The sequence below is a fragment of the Mustela lutreola genome, chromosome 2 (assembly GCF_030435805.1).
Source record: "Mustela lutreola isolate mMusLut2 chromosome 2, mMusLut2.pri, whole genome shotgun sequence".
NCBI classification, from domain to species: Eukaryota; Metazoa; Chordata; class Mammalia; order Carnivora; family Mustelidae; genus Mustela; species Mustela lutreola.
The window spans coordinates 117,045,256-117,065,484 of record NC_081291.1 but is presented as its reverse complement, the minus strand read 5'-3'; the positions used below and the strand labels follow the sequence as shown (position 1 = coordinate 117,065,484).

The 20,229-nt window shown below is 37.8% G+C and overlaps 1 protein-coding gene across 2 annotated transcripts in view; it reads left to right on the top strand.

The window, feature by feature from the left end:
- The window catches only part of VPS8 (VPS8 subunit of CORVET complex), a 247,367-nt gene that overhangs the window by 134,465 nt on the left and 92,673 nt on the right, over positions 1 to 20,229 (top strand). For both annotated transcript variants that reach the window (XM_059163253.1, XM_059163252.1), the window contains exons 31-35: positions 1,858 to 1,940; positions 2,680 to 2,764; positions 3,572 to 3,670; positions 10,363 to 10,452; positions 14,073 to 14,119. In XM_059163253.1, the coding sequence (XP_059019236.1) occupies positions 1,858 to 1,940; positions 2,680 to 2,764; positions 3,572 to 3,670; positions 10,363 to 10,452; positions 14,073 to 14,119 (404 nt within the window). The remainder of the gene's footprint in view (positions 1 to 1,857; positions 1,941 to 2,679; positions 2,765 to 3,571; positions 3,671 to 10,362; positions 10,453 to 14,072; positions 14,120 to 20,229) is intronic.

Below are 20,229 nucleotides of genomic sequence, written 5' to 3'. Positions count from 1 at the left end.
TAATGATTCTGACATGCACACTTTTAAGTTTGATTGCCTTATTTCCATCACTCTCTTATCCAGCGATTGGCAAATTTTTAAAATTTTTTTTTTTTTTTTGTAATGGGCCAAAGAGTAAATATTTTAGGCTTTGGAGGACATGTGGGCTTTTGTTTTTATTTGTTTTACATCCCTTAAAGATACAGTAACACCTGATTTTTACAGCATTTGCTAATTTCCCTAGTGTAAGTACGGATCTCTATGGCTGATTTCAGCCTACCAAAATGATGTTTTAAACATAGAACTGGGAAGAGATGCATAGTACCATCCCCTTATATAATATTTCCACCATACAGATGCAGTAACTAACCCCAAGAGCATGCATAGTAAAATGTAGTAAAATAATTGGGAAGTGGTAAGTTTTGAATGTTAATTACTTTTTAAAGTTTAGTGTATTATAAGTTTATATAATTTAATTTTGTAACAATTGCTGTGCTTAACAACCGGCATACACAATTCCTGAAAATGTAACAGTCAGCTCTGTTGAGTTGGTAAGACTGGCTCCAGCAATGGCATTTCTATTATGTTATTCCAAATTGAGGCTCCCAGGAGATGGGTTCACTCCATGGTTCTGTCTAACAGTACATTACAGTGCTCAAAATGGACCAAATTAGGGTTCTGAAAAGTAAAATAGAGATAGGTTTCATTTCTTCTCCCCCTTTTTGTCTTTGTTTAACTTAAGAGTTAATCAGTTTCCTGTGTTAGAAAAGTACTTTGTTGAATGCTTTCCTAAAGTTCAGGAAGGGTCATGTTCCTTTGGATCTTGAACTTAAGTAAAAGAGAAAGCTTTCTCACATTGTCCTATTGACTATGTAATGATTTTATTCTATTTTAAGGTTTATTTAAAAATATTAATGATTCAGTCTCAACATCCTAGTCACTTTTTTATTCATCTACTTGGTGTGGTAAGGATTAATTATATGAACTCCAGGGTGTGTTTGTTTTTATGGTAAAATATATATACCATAAAATTGATTTTAACCACTTTAAGTATATAAATCAGTGGCTTGAAGTCTGTGTCATTGTTGTATAACCATCATCACCGTCTATCTTCAGAACTTTATCTTTCTGAACTGAGACTCTGTACCCATTAAACCATAACTCCCCAATACCACCTTTTTCAGCCCCTGACAGCTACCATTCCACTTTCGAATTTGGCTACTTTGAATTTGACTACTTTGGGTACTTCATATGAATGGAATCACACAGTATTTGTCCTTTTGTGACTGGCTTATTTTGCTTAGCATGTTTTTAAGGTTCATCCATCTTCTAGCAGGTGTCAGATTTCATTCCCTTTTAAGACTGAATAATATTCCATTTTATGCATATACCATATTTTGTACATCCATTTATCCATTAAGGGACATTTGGGTTGTTTCCACCATTTGCCTCTTGTGAGTAATGCTGCCATGAGAAACCCCAGTGTTTAATTAGAGAAATTAACATGTAAACATGGATACTGCCTGTGGACACTAGATTTTAAAGAACCATGAGCTATTAAAGCACCAGATAAATACATGGACATTTTTGGCTTAGTGGAGGGTTAATTAGATAGTCTAATAAGACTTTATTTATAAACACTATGACATTCCTTCCATGTTTGAAAAATAGAGCCATTTATCTTTTTGTGAGACTTAATTACAGTATCACTAACATTATGATGGTAGTCTTCTGGTACCTCATACATGGGAAAGCCAAGCCAAAACTTCAAGTAATATGACCAACCAAAAAAAAAAGTTACAGTTTGTGTAGCTGAGTGGACTCTTACAGAGCTAGTAAATAAAAGTTGATTCCAAAGTGTTTATTTGAAATGTTCAGGTCCTTTTAGAATTGCTGCAGGCTGGAGGCATAGTTCAGTTTGAAGAGAGTCGGCTCATCCGGATGGCAGAGAAAGCAGAATTGTAAGTTGTTTTCAACGTATACGTTAGTTCCCATATCCTAATTTAGACTTCTCTACCTGGAGGCCCAGTTGATGCATTGCCAATCCTTGATTAAGAAAGCTATATAAATAACAGCAGAAAGCCTAAATGCAAAAGTTCTGGTCTTTCAAGTCTAGAAATTAAGTTACATTTGCGTAAATTAACACTGAGTAAATTTGAAGTGCTTGTGCATTTGTTTTAGTATGAAAATGAAGTAAGTCTTATGATTTACTAGTTTAGTTTTTCTTTACTTAAAATTTCCATTGTTTAATAGATTTTTGTGTAACCTTATTCAAACATATTCTAAACAGTGCAGAATTTGAGATAACAAATAAGATACATTATGTTAACATTTATCTCATTTGTTGACTATTTCATTTGCCATATTTAATTCAACAGAGAAACATCATATAGTTTAATTGATGACTAATATATTAACTGGTTTTATGTGACACATTGTTGCTTTAACATTTATTTTGTACCCAGCTTTGGAATTTCTTCTAACATATAGTATTCATATTCAGCAGCATTTTAAATGTGTATTTAGAGGAATGGCAGCCACTCCTGTCCCTTAAATACTGTAACTTCATTTCACAGTAGAAATAACATCTACTATATTCATTTTTCTTGACACTAACCTCTGTGAGCAAAGCTCTTGAAACAATAAGCTAATAACTGCCTGTCTATTTGGTACTCTGAAATTTTCCCTTTTATGTTATAGCTATCAAATTTGTGAGTTTATGTATGAACGAGAACACCAATATGACAAAATAATTGATTGCTACTTACGTGACCCTCTAAGGGAGGTGAGTTATGAGACTGCTTTACCCTTTTTTTCTTACTCAGTCCTCTCCTCCCCTTATTAGGTAGACATAACTATTAAGTAGGTATAACTATTCAGGAGAAATGTTGGGACATCTGTTTGCTGATTCAGTGTTGGGTTTGTTTTTGTTGTTGTTGTTGTTGTTCATTTATTCACCAGGTTTTTATCAAGTGCTTACTATTAGCCCAGTATACACTGATCATTAAAATAGGTCTAGTTGCTGCAACTTTAGAACTTACAATCTAGTGATGGAGACTGACAGTAAGGAAACCAGATACTTAATTATAGATGTGATGAGTGCTTGAGAGGAGAAAATGGGCGCAACTTGGGAAGATATTGGGGAAACTGACTTCTACAGAGAAGCCAGGGAAGGAATCTCAGAGGAGGTGACATAGAGACTGGGTTTTGGAATTTGAGATGAAGCCAGTCAAGCAAAAGCCAGCAGCAAAGTATTGCAGGATAGGGACAAGGATAATAGAGAAGGGCATGATGTGAGATGAAATTAGGAATGTAGATAGGTTCCACCAAAGATAAAAGTATATGATATTCCCTCATTTGGTTAACGAATTGAGATCAAAATTAATTGGAGTGGATTTGCAACTTCCAAGAGTCTACCCTAAACATTAAATTCATTCTCTTTAGTGTCAGTTTTCCAGCAACTTAACTATCTACAAGTGGCTTACCATCTCCAAATAGTAGATACTTACCAAGACTGTTACAGATAGTGGATAGTGATTGACTATTGCTTGAGTGAATGAATGAATAAGTTGCATTGTCTTGTGTTCTTCAGGAAGAAGTCTTTAACTACATTCACAATATCTTATCCATTCCTGGACACAGTGCAGAGGAGAAGCAGTCTGTATGGCAGAAAGCTATGGATCATATAGAGGTGCTGATTCAATTAAAACTTTTGAAACTTCTCCATTTGTATGGATATGACCCAAATCAAGTATACGCTAACTAAGTAACACCCAGTGTCATATAAAGTTGATCGACTTGAGGATTAACATCTTTTTCAGATTATTTATTTCACCTTGTATTCATATTCATAAAGTCCATGTCATAATACAATGTATTCTATCATGACTTCTGAAAATAACCCAAGTTCAATCAGCCGGACGACAAGCTGGAATATTGTGGGTTTTTAGAACCTTAGAATGACTCTGAGAATAGTATTGGTCGTTCTCCCTGAAATGGGATAGGGAGCCATTCCCCCCAGTCACCCAGTGGAATTTTACAAACAGTCCTCTAATGTGTAGTTCTCTCCGATGTATTTCTCTCTCTTATGTCCGATGTATTTCTCTCTCTTATGTAACAGAGTGGCGATTCTCATTTTGTTTATACACGCTGTGTTACAAGAATACAGGAATTGACTTTGGAGCAAGAACTTTTTAGAAAACAAGCTTATAGATACCTAAATGGAGAGACTAATGCATGTGTGATGAACATGTGGTCACAGTGCATTCTTAGGAGGGGCCCCAGAATCAGTCCTCCAGTTAGTTTCCTTAGATTCGTCATGTACGCTGCATCTCAAAAATCAACAGAGTTAGCGGGGTTTTTTTAAATCTATTTTGTTTAATGGATCACTGATAATTAAAAAAACAAAAGTATAATGAAAGATGCCGAGGTAATACTGCTTTGGAGATAACAAATCTATAGCTTTTCTTCTTGTAGCATGAATCCGCTGTGGGTGGAGGAACTTCTGGTGATAGGTTGAGTGCTATAGTGAAAGATACATGATTATTCAGTATTTTTTTTTTTTTAAATTTCAGCGTAACAGAATTCATTGTTTATGCACCACACCCAGTGCTCCATGCAATACTTGCCCTCCCTAATACCCACTACCTGGCTCCCCCAACCTTCTACCCACCGCCCCTTCAAAACCCTCAGATTGCTTTTCAGAGTCCATAGTCTCTCATGGTTCATCTCCCCCTCCAACTTCCCTCAACTCCCTTCTCCTCTCCATCTCCCCATGTCCTCCATGTTATTTGTTATGCTCCACAAATAAGTGAAACCATATGATAATGGACTCTCTTTGCTTGACTTATTTCTTTTTTTGTTTGTTTGTTTGTTTTGTTTATTTATTTATTTATTTATTTTCAGCATAACAGTATTCATTATTTTTTCACCACACCCAGTGCTCCATGCGATCCATGCCCTCTATAATACCCACCACCTGGTACCCCAACCTCCTACCTCCCCACCACTTCACACCCCTCAGATTGTTTTTCAGAGTCCATAGTCTCTCATGGTTTACCTCCCCTTCCAATTTCCCCCAACTCCCTTCTCCTCTCTAACTCCCCATGTCCTCCATGCTATTTGTTATGCTCCACAAATAAGTGAAACCATATGATAATTGACTCTCTTTGCTTGACTTATTTCACTCAGCATAATCTCTTCCAGTCCTGTCCATGTTGATACAGAAGTTGGGTATTCATCCTTTCTGATGGAGGCATAATACTCCATAGTGTATATGGACCACATCTTCCTTTTCCACTCGTCTGTTGAAGGGCATTTCGGTTCTTTCTATAGTTTGGCGACCATGGCCATTGCTGCTTTAAAAATTGAGGTACAGATGGCCCTTCTTTTCACTACATTAGTGTCTTTGGGGTAAATACCCAGTAGTGCAATTGCAGGGTCATAGGGAAGCTTTATTTTTATTTTTTTTTTTTTTTAAAGATTTTATTTATTTATTTGACAGAGAGAGATTACAAGTAGGCAGAGAGGCAGGCAGAGAGAGAGAGGAGGAAGCAGGCTCCCTGCTGAGCAGAGAGCCCGATGCGGGGCTCGATCCCAGGACCCTGAGATCATGACCTGAGCTGAAGGCAGCGGCTTAACCCACTGAGCCACCCAGGCGCCCCGGGAAGCTTTATTTTTAATTTCTTTTTTTTTTTTTTTTTTAAAGATTTTATTTATTTATTTGACAGAGAGAGATCACAAGTAGGCAGAGAGGCAGGCAGAGAGAGAGAGGAGGAAGCAGGCTCCCTGCCGAGCAGAGAGCCCGATGCGGGACTCGATCCCAGGACCCCGAGATCATGACCTGAGCCGAAGGCAGCGGCTTAACCCACTGAGCCACCCAGGCACCCCTCTATTTTTAATTTCTTAAGGAATCTCCACACTGTTCTCCAAAGTTGGCTGTACCAACTTTCATTCCCACCAATAGTGTTAAGAGGGTTCCCCTTTCTCCACATCCTCTCCAGCACACATTGTTTCCTGTCTTGCTAATTTTGGCCATTCTAACTGGTGTAGGGTGGTATCTCAATGTGGTTTTAATTTGAATCTCCCTGATGGCTAGTGATGATGAACATTTTTTCATGTGTCTGATAGCCATTTGTATGTCTTCATTGGAGAAGTGTCCGTTCATGTCTTCTGCCCATTTTTTGACTGTTTTGTGTGTGTTGAGTTTGAGAAGTTCTTTATAGATCCTGGATATCAACCTTTTGTCTGTACTGACATTTGCAAATATCTTCTCCCATTCCGTGAGTTGCCTCTTTGTTTTGTTGACTATTTCTTTGCTGTGCAGAAGCTTTTGATCTTGATGAAGTCCCAGAAGTTCATTTTCGCTTTTGTTTCCTTTGCCTTTGGAGACATATCTTGAAAGAAGTTGGGGTAGCTGATATCGAAGAGGCTACTGCCTATGTTCTCCTCCAGGATTCTGATGGATTCCTGTCTCACGTTGAGGTCTTTTATCCATTTTGATTATTCAGTATCTTTAAAAAATTGTTATACATAAGGAAATTGATAAGAAAGGATGAGCTCAGAAACTTTGAGGAAACGTTGCTTGTGATGTGAATTCTTTGTTCGGGTTCCTGACGGTCGTAAAGTTTAGAGAGATGGGAAATGTGCACAGCATCTCACGTGAAACATGTGGTGTGAACGGTGGGGCAGTCAGTCACCAGGTATGTGGTCTGAAGTAATTGCTATGCTTTTTTCATCTGTAGGATTGAGAACATACATGTTACTTAACGTTACCCTATTCCTGCTAACAAAAAATTGAATACATCTTCAAGATGTGGGAAGAATCCAAGAAAATCTTTCTCTGTATACATTATATCTTTTTTCTTTAATCATTTTGTGTTCTTTTTCCTTTCATCATTCCCTTTGTCTTCATAGTTGCATTATGGCTTCTTCTTCATTTTACTTCATCTGCATTACGCAGTGGTTTGAGCACATGGGCTCCAGATACCTGAAAATGAAGCTGTGCCTCGTGATGAATTAATCAATGAGTAAACAAATCATGCAGCAGAAAACTCATACTGGAGAAACAAGAAGTATTTTTTACTGCGCAACAATTACTTCTATGGGTTATTTTCCCCACATCCGCACATATTTTTACCTTGAACTTTATAGTATTTCTTAAGGCTACAATTACAAATACATAGGCTTTTTGTTGAAGAACTTCCATGGCTGCAGTAATGTGAATAAATTCATTGTATAGAGGGAAAGGTCCTCAGAATTTTCTGACAGTAGACACAGTGCATAGATTAGTGGTTCTTAACACTTGAGGGATTATAGAACTCCTGTGAGAATCTAATGAAAGATTTGGATCCATATATTGTTCATATACTGTGCATGTACACAAGCTACATAGTTTTGTTTACAATCTCAAGGATCCACAGACCTCCTAAAAGCTATTCTTAGATTGGGTCTGTGGATTCCGGGTAAAGAATCTCTAGTTTCAGTGGTTTTTCCAATATAGAGAAAACATGTTTCTTTAGATTTTTAAAAAATGTTTTTCATTTTGAGGCACCTGGGTGGCTCAGTCAGTTGAGCATTTGACTCTTGATTTTGGCTCAGACCATGGTCTCAGGTTCAGAGATCAACCCCTGTGTTGGGCTCTGCACCACCCTGTATCTTTTGATTGGAGCATTTAGTCCCTTTGCATTCAAAGTAATTATTGGTAGGTCTGTACTTAACTGCCATTTTGTTACTAAGAATTTAGTCCCTTTGCATTCAAAGTAATTATTGATAGGTCTGTACTTAACTGCCATTTTGTTACTAAGAATTTAATCCCTTTGCATTCAAAGTAATTATTGATAGGTCTGTACTTAACTGCCATTTTGTTACTAAAGCTTTTGTAATTTTCCTCTGTTCCTTTCTCTCATGCTCTTTTCTTTCATCGTTTGTTGTTGGCTTTGTGGTATAATTGGATTCTTTGTTCTTTATTTTTTGCATATCTTTTCCTGATTTGGTTTCAAAGCCATGTTATGGGGATTCATCTTCCCATGCAGGCTCCCTGATGCAAGAGTCTGTTTTCCCTCTCTGTGCCTGAGGTGTCCATCCCTCCTGTGGACAGTCCTGTTAGTCCATTTAGCTCCCTAGTGTGTCTCTACCTTTCCTACCTGCTTCATTGGGGTCTCTTCCCTATATTTAGCTGTGAAGAGTTTGTTCTGCCAGTCTTTAGGTCATTTTCTGGGTAATTTGCACTAATGTAGGTGTGTAGGTGTTATCTAGTTGTATTGGTAGGAAATGGTAAGCTTAGGGTCCTCTTTGACATCCTCCCTGCCTGTCAACCTTCTGTACTTCTAAATATATTTTATTATTAACTGGTCAGGTTCTACCAAAAAAAAAAATTATTTTATCCTTATGATAGTGACAGGGATTGCACTAAATCTCTGTTATTTTAAATTTAATTGACATCTTTACAATATTGAGTCTTCCAGTCTATGACCTTGTGGTTATAAGCCTTTATTCAAGAGCTTCTGTAAAGGTTTACAACTTTCTCTATAGAGAAAATAGGTCTCTATTCTTCATTAGATTAACTGTTATAATTTTATATTTTTATGGTAACAGTGCTATTGTTAATGGTTTGTTTTTAATTTTTATTTCCAACATAAGTACGTTTATTATAAGGATTTTTATGGAAGGCTTCTGTTTCTGGTATATTAACAGTTTTTTCATAAATGAGTTTTTTCATCTTTTCTTTCTTAGTATATAGTTATCGTGAATCTTATTGGTATGAAACCAGCCTTGAATTCTGTGGATAAATGTAACTTGATCCTGATAGTATCCTTTTCAAATATTGTTGGACTTTGTTTTTATTTAGGATATTTGTATCAATGTTTATGATTAAGACTTATCTATAGTTATCCTTTTTTGTCCTCTTGAATTTAGGTGTCAAAAAATGTGCTAGTCTCATAAAATGAGCTGAAGTTTTGGTTTTGTTTTGTTTTGTTTCCTGTTCTCTGTAAGAGGTTAATTAGTGTTGGCCTTATTTCTTCCTTAAATGGTTGCTAAAACTTACCAGTGAAGCTCTTTGGGCCTGGAGTTTTCCATATGGAATGATTTTTGAGTATTCATTCATTTCCTTAGTGATTACAAATCAACATAGGTCTTTCTAATTGTTAAGTCAGTTTATTTATTTATTTATTTATTTGGTTTTTTTTTTTTTTAAGATTTTATTTATTTATTTGACAGACAGAGATCATAGATAGGCAGAGAGACAGGCAGAGAGAGAGGAGGAAGCAGTCTCCCCGCTGAGCAGAGAGGCCAATGTGGGGCTCGATCCCAGGACCCTAGGATCATGACCTGAGCTGAAGGCAGAGGCTTTAAACCACTGAGCCACCCAAGCGCCCCTGTTAAGTCAGTTTATTAAACAATTTTTTCTAGGAACTTTTATCCATTTTGTCTGAATTTTCAAGTTTTTGATATAAATTCGTAATAATTTCTTTTTAATACCTTCAGATTGGTAATAATATCCCCCTTTCATTTGTGTTGTTCATTAGTTGTGCCTTCTCTATTTTGATACGTATTATATAAAAGTAGTCTAAACTATAATTACTTGTGTCTGCTCACTATTATTAAAGAACAGGTACTACACAGAAATATTAGATATATCATCAATGTTGCAGTCACAATAACTTGTCTCATTTTTAATTGAGAATATGCCACATTGATGTGGTGTTGGTCTTTGCATTTTTGCGATGTAAACATACAGTGGGAAGGTTAGAAGAGTAGGCCACAGAAACCAAGTTACAAGAGAGTTTCAGGAAGATAAGTATCAGTAATGTCTAGGAAAGTTCAAGGAGAGGGCAGGTTGGAAGTCTTAAATTTAATAGAAATAGATCTTATTAACAGTGGTAAATAGTTGTCAATTTCTTTGTCTCATTTAAGACTTGTAACCTTAAAATGTTTTAAGACACTCCTTATTTCAAAATCTACCAGCCATTAGGAGTAAAGTTTTCAAATTCTTAGCTGCAAAAATTGCAACTATCCCCTTTTTTTTTCTTTGCTTCAGTTATTACTTTAAGCTCAAGGGTGAAATTCACTGACAGGAAATTTGGGAGAGCTCTTGTTCCTTCTGTTTATCCTGTAGATATCAAGGCTTAAATCCAGAGTTTTAGTGCTTTCATTTTCTAAGCATGAATTACCTTTTATATCAAAATCTAATGTTTTACCTGGCATATTTCTAATTTTGTTCACTTGTAATGTGCCTTTAAATTGGGACCTTATATTGAGGTCTTCTGAAGTGTAATGTAGAAGCTCATGAAAATACTGAAGTAGGTAATTATGCTTCACATCTATGGAAATTCTATTTAAACTTAACATAAAAGATCATTTTATCTTTTCCTTTCACTTTAGGAACTTGTATCCCTGAGGCCTTGTAAAGCTGCAGAGCTGGTTGCTATTCACTTTTCTGAACAGATTGAAACAGTCATTAAAAAACTTCAGGTAAATATTGCAAAAATACATTGGGAAGAAGCATCTAGTGGAGAGACAATTATTGCATATTCACTTAAGAACTTTGTAGTAATTTCCTCAACAGATAGTTGCCGTTTAAGCATTTTCTACACATGGTATGTGTGTATATATATTTGGAAGCAGTTGTGTGATGATCTCTGCATCTGGAAAGAGTTCATCTTTATGTATAATAAATAGTAACATCACCAAAACATTTTTAGAACTATGCCCTGTACTTAATCTAGAATTAGTAATCCATAGAAGATTCCACCCCCCCTTTCTTTTTTTGTTTTCTGCTATAGAAACTACAGCTCTATTCTCTTTGAGGTTAATGTTATTTATTATTTATTCAGACTTTTGTCATCCTCAAATTGGGTTAATACTATTTGGAATTTTTCTTGGAAAATCTTTTTTTTTTTTTTAAGATTTTATTTATTTATTTGACAGACAGAGATCACAAGTGGGCAGAGAGGCAGGCAGAGAGAGAAGGAAGCAGGCTCCATGCCAAACAGAGAGCCCGACGCGGGGCTCAATCCCAGGACCCTGAGATCCCACCCAATCTGAGCCGAAGGCAGAGGCCTAAACCGCTGACCCACCCAGGCACCCCTTTCTTAGAAAATCTTAACTAGAATACAGTTATATTAATGTTGAATATTGAGATGCTCAATTTGAAGTGTGATTTAGTGAACATAGTATTCCACTTGTCACTATTATTGCGGTGCTGATAGTGTGTTTTGCTCACTGTTGTTGGGGCCACAAGTTGTAGGGGTAGGGAACAGGACAATGACAACATAAAGCATGACCTAGAGTCCTCAAGTGCCCATAATTGTAGGAGGGGATAACTATGCAAGAGGAAAGTCAAGGCAGTGAGTGGAGGGTATCTGGCATGAGAGACAAAGATATGGAATCTATTAATTTAAACACTTAACTGTGGCCTCACCATGTACGACAGGATGGTAGGCTGTGGTTTGCAAATAAGAGTGCAGCTTTTTCTTTAATTTTCCCTATGGAAGAAAGAAGCACTTACATAACATGCAAGGTTATAAGTGCCACACCAGACACGTGGAGAAAGTGTTATAGAAGCAAGAGGAGAGAGAGAGAGAGACTGTCTGAGGCTGGCAAGAGCTCCCAGACATGCCTGGGCTGGGTCTTGAGTGATAGACACCAGTTTTCCAGTCAGAGAATTGAGAATAGCTTTCTAAATAGAGGATTCTGTGTATGTAAAGACTTGAAGGCATGAAACAACATGCATATCCAGAGAATGGCCAGGTCTGTGAAGCCTGACATGCTGGGGGCAGTGGTGGGAGGAGCATTTAGGTGAGGCAGAAAAGGTCTGAATGAGGGAGGAGTTAAAGGTATAGGGCCTAGAAACCAGAGTTTGCACTCTGATACTGAACTATCTTATGTGTAGTGCTAAGAAATTATATTTTATCTTCTAGATAACCTAGAGAATTATTAAAGTTTTCCACCAAAAAACATTATCAGATTCATTTTATATAGAAAATTAGTTTTATCATGTAGGGAGTGGACCTGCAAAGAAAGCATATGGAGAACAGAGACCATGTAGGCCAGTTAGAAGGTGAAGGGTCTTGGCAGAAGATGGTGAGGTTGGGGATTAAGTGGCAGTGATATGGATGGGTTCAGGATGTGTTTGTGAAGTAAAACATGTAGGGCTTCAAATGAAGTTGTAGGTGATGGGAGAGGTTAAAAGTGACTCCCAGACATCAGGCTTGGCTGTCCAGCCTGATGAGGTTCTTTAACTCAAGATAAAGACACATCTGTGGATTCAAATATTACGTCCTTGCTGTGAACCAGAAACACTGTTTCGTGCCAAGGATATAAAAAACATATACATGTATCCCTGTGCTCAAGGAAGAAGAAGGATAAGCCAAAAGACAGTTGCAGAATAGTTGGACTTGAATGAAGATAGAGCATTGCTCAGAATACTGAGGAAGTATGTGAGAGTCAGCCAGTCCATTCTAATGATGAGGGCAGGGGGACATTTCTGCTAAAACTACTCTCAGTCCACAGAACCTCTCCTCTCTTTAAAAAAAGTCGGCAGTTTCTGATGAATCTCCTCATCTTTAGTGCTGTTACTGTCATTTAAAATGTAAGCCTACCCAGTGCAGCATTTTCTATTTTCCTTAGTCTCTCAAGATCCTTAGAGACAGAGAAGACAAGTAAATGAATATAATGTCACTCATCATGTCACTACAAAGCTGAAGTATCATGGATTTTTTTTTTTTTTAAACTAGCTTTTTGTGGAGTGGTTGTAGAGTCATACACATTTCTTTTAAGGAAATGAAGTGTTTATTTATTTCAGAGATTTACTGAATATGAGAGAATCCCACACAAATTTTATAATGTACCTTTCTTGGTGGCAAGAAATATGCTTCTGACTAATCATTCTGAGAATTCTTAAAATGAAAACAAAAGCCAGAATATTAAGTTATAACCAGAAGGAAGATCATATTAAATAAAACAAAATGATAGACCAGGGAAAAGATAGAAAGTCAAAGAAAATCAAAGACTGATAAATATATTCTAAATGTCACCTTCTAAATTACTTTAATCCTTTCCAGTTTTGAGTTCCATGCTTTGTACAGGTAAAGTTTGAATGTATCCAAAAATAAAGAAAAAAGAAAAACTAAGCTATAAATTTTGCTTAGCTTTCTTAAGAACTTAAAAACATTATTTATAGTCATAGGGTATTTTAAGGTGTATCTCATTTAATTCTCACCTCTACCCTGTGCAGAAGGCAGAGAAAATATTGCTGTTCTCTTTTTCACATAAGTAAACTGAATTGCTAAGAGAGACAGTGGTTTATACCAAGTCACATAGCAAATAAGTGGAAGAAACAGAACCCAGATTTTATGGCATATTACCTGCTAACATGTTGCAGTGTGTTGTCTCTTCTGTAGTTGATTACATTGGGGGAGTTGATGAACTTTTTTGGTGCTGCTTGATGTTTGGGCCTCAAACTACCCTCCTACTTAGATGATCTCCCAATAGGCTATCCTCACAAGAAGAGGACCAGGTGAGGCAGTGTGAAGCCCTCTGTGTGGCCAGAACACATTGTTATCACAGCAGTTCAGAGCACCTGCCATTCCCAGGGTCCTCCTGCTGAGAACCACTAAGGGGTGTATCTTAGTAGAGGGCCATTGAGGGAGGGGCAGTTAACAATGCACTTGTTTCTTCTGCACTCAAAATAGGATGTGTGACAGTGATTTGAATTACTGGGAGGAAATGACCTCCCAAGGACTCTTTAGAATTTCTTAGATCTGTACAGAAGACTTAATGGAAATTTGTGTACTTTAAAGGGGTTTTTTAGGGGCGCCTGTGTGACTCAATGGGTTAAAGCCTCTGCCTTCAGCTCAGGTCATGATCCCAGGGTCCTGGGGTCGAGTCCTGCGTCAGGCTTTCTGCTCGATGGGGAGCCTGCTTCTCCCTGTCTCTCTGCTTGCCTCTCTGCCTACTTGTGATCTCTGTCTGTCAAATAAATAAATAAATAAATCTTTAAAAAGAAATAAAGGGGTTTTCTAGTTTGGCATAGTGTGAAGAATTTGTTTTTTTAATGTTTATTTGTATTTTTTATTGTTTTTTTAATTCAGAACCAGGTTTTGCTTTTCAAATTTCTGAGGAGTCTTCTTGACCCAAGGTATGTTAATAAATTTAAGTTTCTCATTATACACAGATGAAAAATCAAAGGAAATAAATTGAGGTTAAGACTACTGGCCTGGGGCACCTGGGTGGCTCAGTGGGTTAAGCCTCTGCCTTTGGCTCAGGTCATGATCTCAGGGTCCTGGGATCAAGCCCTGCATCGGGCTCTCTGCTCAGTGAGGCGCTTCCCCCCACTTCTCGCTGCCTGCTGGTCTGCCTACTTGTGCTCTCTCTCTGTCACATTAAAGAAATATATATATTTAAAAAAAAAAAAAAGAGCACTGACCCATTGTGGGGCGCCTGGGTGGCTCAGTAGGTTTAGTGTCCAACTCTTGATTTTTGGCTCAGGTCATGATCTCAGGGTCATGGAGCTTGCTTAAGATTCTGTCTCTGCCCCTCCACTCTCCAAAAAGAGAAAAAAAGAAACTGGCCCACTATATCCAAATAGTATAATCAACTTTTGATTTTTAGTGTTAGTTTGAGTAATAGTTTCATAGATTATAGTAAAATATATGATGAAAGTAGATTATACTGTGAGGGAATGCTTTTCTTTGCATTTGAACATAAGCATACATGTTGAGTTATCATTATAAAAAAAATAGTGAATCTGTGCCATGAAGGTGTGTTTTAGGAAGAATTTGCTGATTATCTAGCTTCCCTTTCTATCCTAACTTCACTCCTTCCTGTTCCTTATTCCACGCTGTGGATTGATAGCTTTACTTTCAAAGTAAACGGCTAGTTCCCAGCTCACCCCTCAGTTGATTCCCTCTTAAATCCTCCTTTGAGGTGTTAGTTTAAAATAACTTCTTGTGGTGGTGTGAGAAGAGAAGTTTAATTTTTTTTTTTTTTTTTTTTTTTTTTTTTTTTTTTTTAGTGCTACTGTGGTACTCATCAAATAAAACTAACCCAGGGAGATGATGAGATTAGTAATGGATTTGTAAGCAAAGCAGCTCTGTGTGTGAGATCTTAACATTTTGCTGTGACTAAGTGGACTATTTGGGAGTTGAGTGGAATAATATTTAACATCCTCTAATACAGTCACTCTGTCTTAACTGGAAGTATGTGTCAGAATCACCTTAGAAACTTGTAAAAATACTGACATCTGGGCCCAAACCCACAGAATCATTGTGGGCAGGAATATTTTTGATGTACATTCAGAGTTAAGCATGAGTGGCAGTGACAGAGCTTTCATGTCAGACATCCAAACTTTCATGTTGTGTTAGAATGTACACCAGCCATTGAAAGCAGTCATTTAGTTACTTTAGTGATAATCACAGTTTGGGTTATTCTGGTATTTGGTGCTATTTTTATATACCAAAATGCCAGTAGTTTTGTTGATTGTAATACTTTTTGAAATCTCCATCATTTGAATTTAGAGCAGACTGGGCTGCTCATCCACATGTGCATATGCAGATGTTTAGAAAAGCAGTCTGACTATATTCCCTGCACCCCTGTTCAAGACATGTTCATGATGAAGTCTTAGAATATAAATAAGATTAGGTGGGGTGAGGTCTGGAGCCGATGACCAAGAAAGAATTCTTGAGACATCTTTGGTAGAAAATGGTGGTTTATTAAAGCATGGGGACAGGACCCGTGGGCAGAAAGAGCTGCTGCCACCAGGCTGTGAGGAGTGGTCCATTATATGCTTGCAATTTGGGGAGGAGGTTAGGGATGGTGTAAGTCTCTGAGGAGTTTTGGAAGCAAGGTTTCCAGGACCTTGAGGGGCTAGCTATTGTTGGGAAAAAGGTTATTTATTACCAGTAAAAAAACCTTTGTGTGAGACCCTTTAGCTGTATATCAGTGGGCGGTGTGCTTGGGAATGATTGTCAACACTATCTTAGAGGGTCTGGAGATAAAGGAAGTTTCCAAAGGAATTGTTAGAGTAGACTTACAGGATCCTGGTTGGGGGTAGGATGTCGGTCAGGCTATGATTGCCCTTTGCCCTTATCCCTTAGCAAAGTGTTAAGGTAGAGGCGGTTGAGTCCCTAGAGGAATGTCACTCTGCTGTTTTAAGGGCTTGTCAGTGGGTAAGGAAATTTAATAAATTTTCTCCTGCCTTGTTTTCCACATCATTCAAATTACCAGTATTTTAGTTCCCTGTTCTCAGAATATCAAACGAGGCTAGGTACCCTTATTTTTATTTCTGTTCATCATTTGGCTCTCCCTCAGAGCCATTCTGGGCCAACATCTACTTCTATAATGAACTTCTATAATGAACGGGTAGAAACATCTTAGATCAGTTGGGGGCTGATGGGGAAAAGACGGGCGGAGCTGGGGACAGAGATGTGAAGGAAGGGTGGAGGTTCTAGGCAGGCAGAGGAAGGAGCCAACTCCAGCTCCAGCCCTTTCTTCAGATCCTGTGCACCCCTTTTCCCATGGCACAGTTCCTTCTGTTCCTCTCTTGTGCCATGTCCATTCTCCTAGTGATGTGGAAATGTTGGGGTAGAGCCTCAAGAATTCATTCTTGGGACTTCTTCGGTGCAAAAATGTGTTTTTATAGTATGGGACAGGACCCGGAAGCAGAAAGGGCTACCCTGAGATTGTGAGGAGCAGCTGATTGTACACTATGGAGTTGGGGGAAGTTTCCAAAAGGATTTTCATATGCTAAAGAAGACTCTTGGGACACTGGCAGCCTAGCTATTGTCAAGCTAAGGTTGTTTTCCCCTCTAGCAAGACATTAACCTTAAGATTGGGAGTTCCTGGAAGAATGTTGTGTTCCACCCACCTCAAGTATCTGTCAGTGGGCTGCAGTTATAAGGAAGTTTAATTTCTTCTACACTTCCTTTGGCCTTTGTTCCCCACCTCACTAGGACCTGGCACCTCTTCCCTTAGAATCATTTATTTGATCAGGTCATTTTTCCCCAACTGTCCTACGTGGAGAGACTCAAGCTAGAAGGACAGAGGAAGTTCAGCTTTGTGTTTGGTCTTTCCTCACATGTAATAAAATATAGAAGGTAATATCGACCAAATCGTACTTTCCATAAATAAAAAAAATACCAATATTAGGTTATATAAATATCAATACAATTCAATACTCGGAATGACTGATTTTCCACCACATTTTAGCTTTTCAAAATAAATATGCTTTTTGAATAATCTGAAAAAGGCATTAGAGTATTGTCAGGTTCTGGGAAACAAGAGAGTATGGAAAAGATACTAAGAGGAAAAAGAACGCAAGAATACATAGACTGGAAATTGCCTGCCTGGTGGTTTTCACCGGCAGATAGTGGAGGCTGTTCTTGCCTTTGATTCTTCCCTTTCTGTCCTTTCGCAAAATAGATATACATATTTTTTAAACAACTGGGTTCTCCCCCCACCACTCAAGAAGCTCTTTTAGCAGCATTTTGGCAAGATAGGAAAATTAAAGAGAAGAATCATTTTCATATAGAGATTGTTTGTATATGTATGTCGTGTCAGAATATTGCCTTTCTTTTTCTTTTTTTTAACTTTTGCCCACAAAACCCGAGTTGATAGGGTCCTGTGTGTGTGTTTTCAATTTAACATTTACAAATACTCGTTGAGTTATTTTATTTTGGCCTTTATTTTTAAAAATAAAAAAAATAAAAAATAAAAATAAAAAAGCCTTTTATTTTGTCTATAGCATTTTTAAAGGGACAAATCATCTATTTGAGTTCTTACATATATTTTTCTGTTGTCTTTATTCAATTTTTCTATGTTATCTTTACTATGTAAATGATGTCCTCAGTAGAATTAATTGACATACAGAGATATTGGTGGCATCTGTACATAGAAAGATTAGATAGTTTTTGGTGGGGGAGTTAATCCTACAGAAGCAAATTACTTGCCTGAATTGAGGCCAACAGCTTGGGAGAGAACGGATTTGCATTCTCTTCCAATTCCCTTCTTTGGGACAGCTGCTCCACAAAGCTCACCCCACCCCCACTCCCTGTGTGCTCTCCTGCCAGGCCAAGCATTCTCCTGGGAGTTCTTCTGATGTATTTACAACCAGATGTAGGCCTTTTGTGCAGTGGGGATGCTTGAAGGATAATACAAAAGGACATTGATGATTTTTGTGGGGCTATGAGCTACATAAGGAATAAAGAGAATGTGCGAGTATATTTATATTCACAATATTTTCTTCAGTACACTTCTCTTGGTAATGTCGATTTAGCTTTTGTCAGCCATGTCCTGGAGGCCTCTGAAATATGTGGTACGGTTTTCTTGTAGGGGAAAAAAAAACCCACATAGAAGTCACATTGTATTTCTAATCTTTAATCAAAATAAAGTAAAAATCGAGCATAACTAAGAAAATTAGTAACATAGATTATGGAAATGGTTATATCTTGGATTTAAGTTGAACCTGTGTTTCTGTGGGTAATTTTGAAAGGATATTTTAACATATTAACATTCATTGTTGAAATAACATATTTCAAAATTAAAATAAAAAATTAGAACGTTATAGGGGCACCTGGATGGCTCAGCAGATTAAGCATCCAATTCTTGATTTCAGCTCATATGAGATGGAGCCACTGCATGGGGAACCCCTGCTCAGCAGTGAATCTGCTTGAGGTTCTTGCCCACCCCACCCCACAACTTCTGCACCCCCCACCCCCACAGCATGCGGACAAGCACACACTCTCTCTAAAATAAATAAATCTTTAAAAAAATTAGAATATTGGGACGCCTGGGTGGCTCAGTTGGTTAAGCGGCTGCCTTCGGCTCAGGTCATGATCCCAGCGTCCTGGGATCGAGTCCCGCATCGGGCTCCTTGCCCCGCAGGGAGCCTGCCTCTCCCTCTGACTCTGCCTGCCACTCTGCCTGTGCTCTCTCTCTCTCTTTGACAAATAAATAAATAAATATCTTTAAAAAAAAATTAGAATATTATGTTCATGAACTTTGACAAAGGAAAATTCATTTCTACTCAAACGACTTCCTATCAGCTCATCCACGCTTAGCACCAGATACCATAGTGTTAGGATAAATTAGAATATTATGTTCATGAACTTTGACATAGGAAAATTCATTTCTACTTGAGTGACTTCTTATCAGCTTGTCCAGGTTTACCACCAGATATCATACTGTTAGGACAAATTTTGTTCTGCACTTCAGAGGTTCTTCTGGTTGGACTAAGAATCAAATTGACATGAATCAGATTAACAGGAGAAAAATTTAATTTCATATGTCTGAAAACTACATATACATGAGAGTATCAAAGACAGAAAGGTAAAATGAAGTGTATATTGCCGGCATGGGCTAAGGAATGGGATATAAGGACCTGGGGCTTCTGAGGGGAGGGGGGCAATTCACAGGGCAAGAAGAAGAGCAAATGTTTAGTATTTAGGTGTTTGCCCTGCCATACAGATGGGTCACTCAGATAAAATTTATCTCTGATAATAACTCTTACTCTGAGAAAGGCTCTCAATTTAGATTCTTTTAGGTAGCTAATGGAGGGGCAGAATTTCTCTTTAGCTTACAGGGCCTTGATTGCCTTTAGCTCAAAATAGTCCATATGCCATAGAAACCCATTTTGAGGAGACTTGTTCTGAACCCTTCAGTGTCTTTGGTTAGTACTTTGCCAGCAGCTCAGGTTCAGTCTTTTAAATCATAACATATCATTTCCTAATCTCCAGGCCTTGCAGGTGGATGGATGGATTATAGTGAGGAAGCAAGAAAGAAAATAGTGTACATGTGTTTATTTTTTATTCCTTTATTCAAGACTTCTTTATAATGAAATTGCTGTCTGCTAAGTACTACGCTAGAAGTTGAAATGGCTCAAAATTGTACTTACTTCTTCTCAATCCAAACCTGCTGCTTTTATTATTATCTCTCCTAGCAAATGGCATTATCTGCCCATTTATTTCATTTAACAATTTACTGAGTAACTACAGCATGCTAAGCACTCTGACAGGCATGGAAGATGAAATAGTGAATAAGATGGGGCCCTGCCTTAAGGGAATTTACACTCTAATGGAGGAAATAGATAAGTTAGCAGGCAATTTCCTTCAAGTGTTTTAAATAAAATTCTGAAAGTGATGATGGATTCTTCACTTTGCTTTACCCGCTCCACTCCACCTTCTCAGCCACACCACACAGAACCAGTCATGATGTCAGCCTCTTGGGGGCCTCCTGTCTGTATGGGCTTCTCTG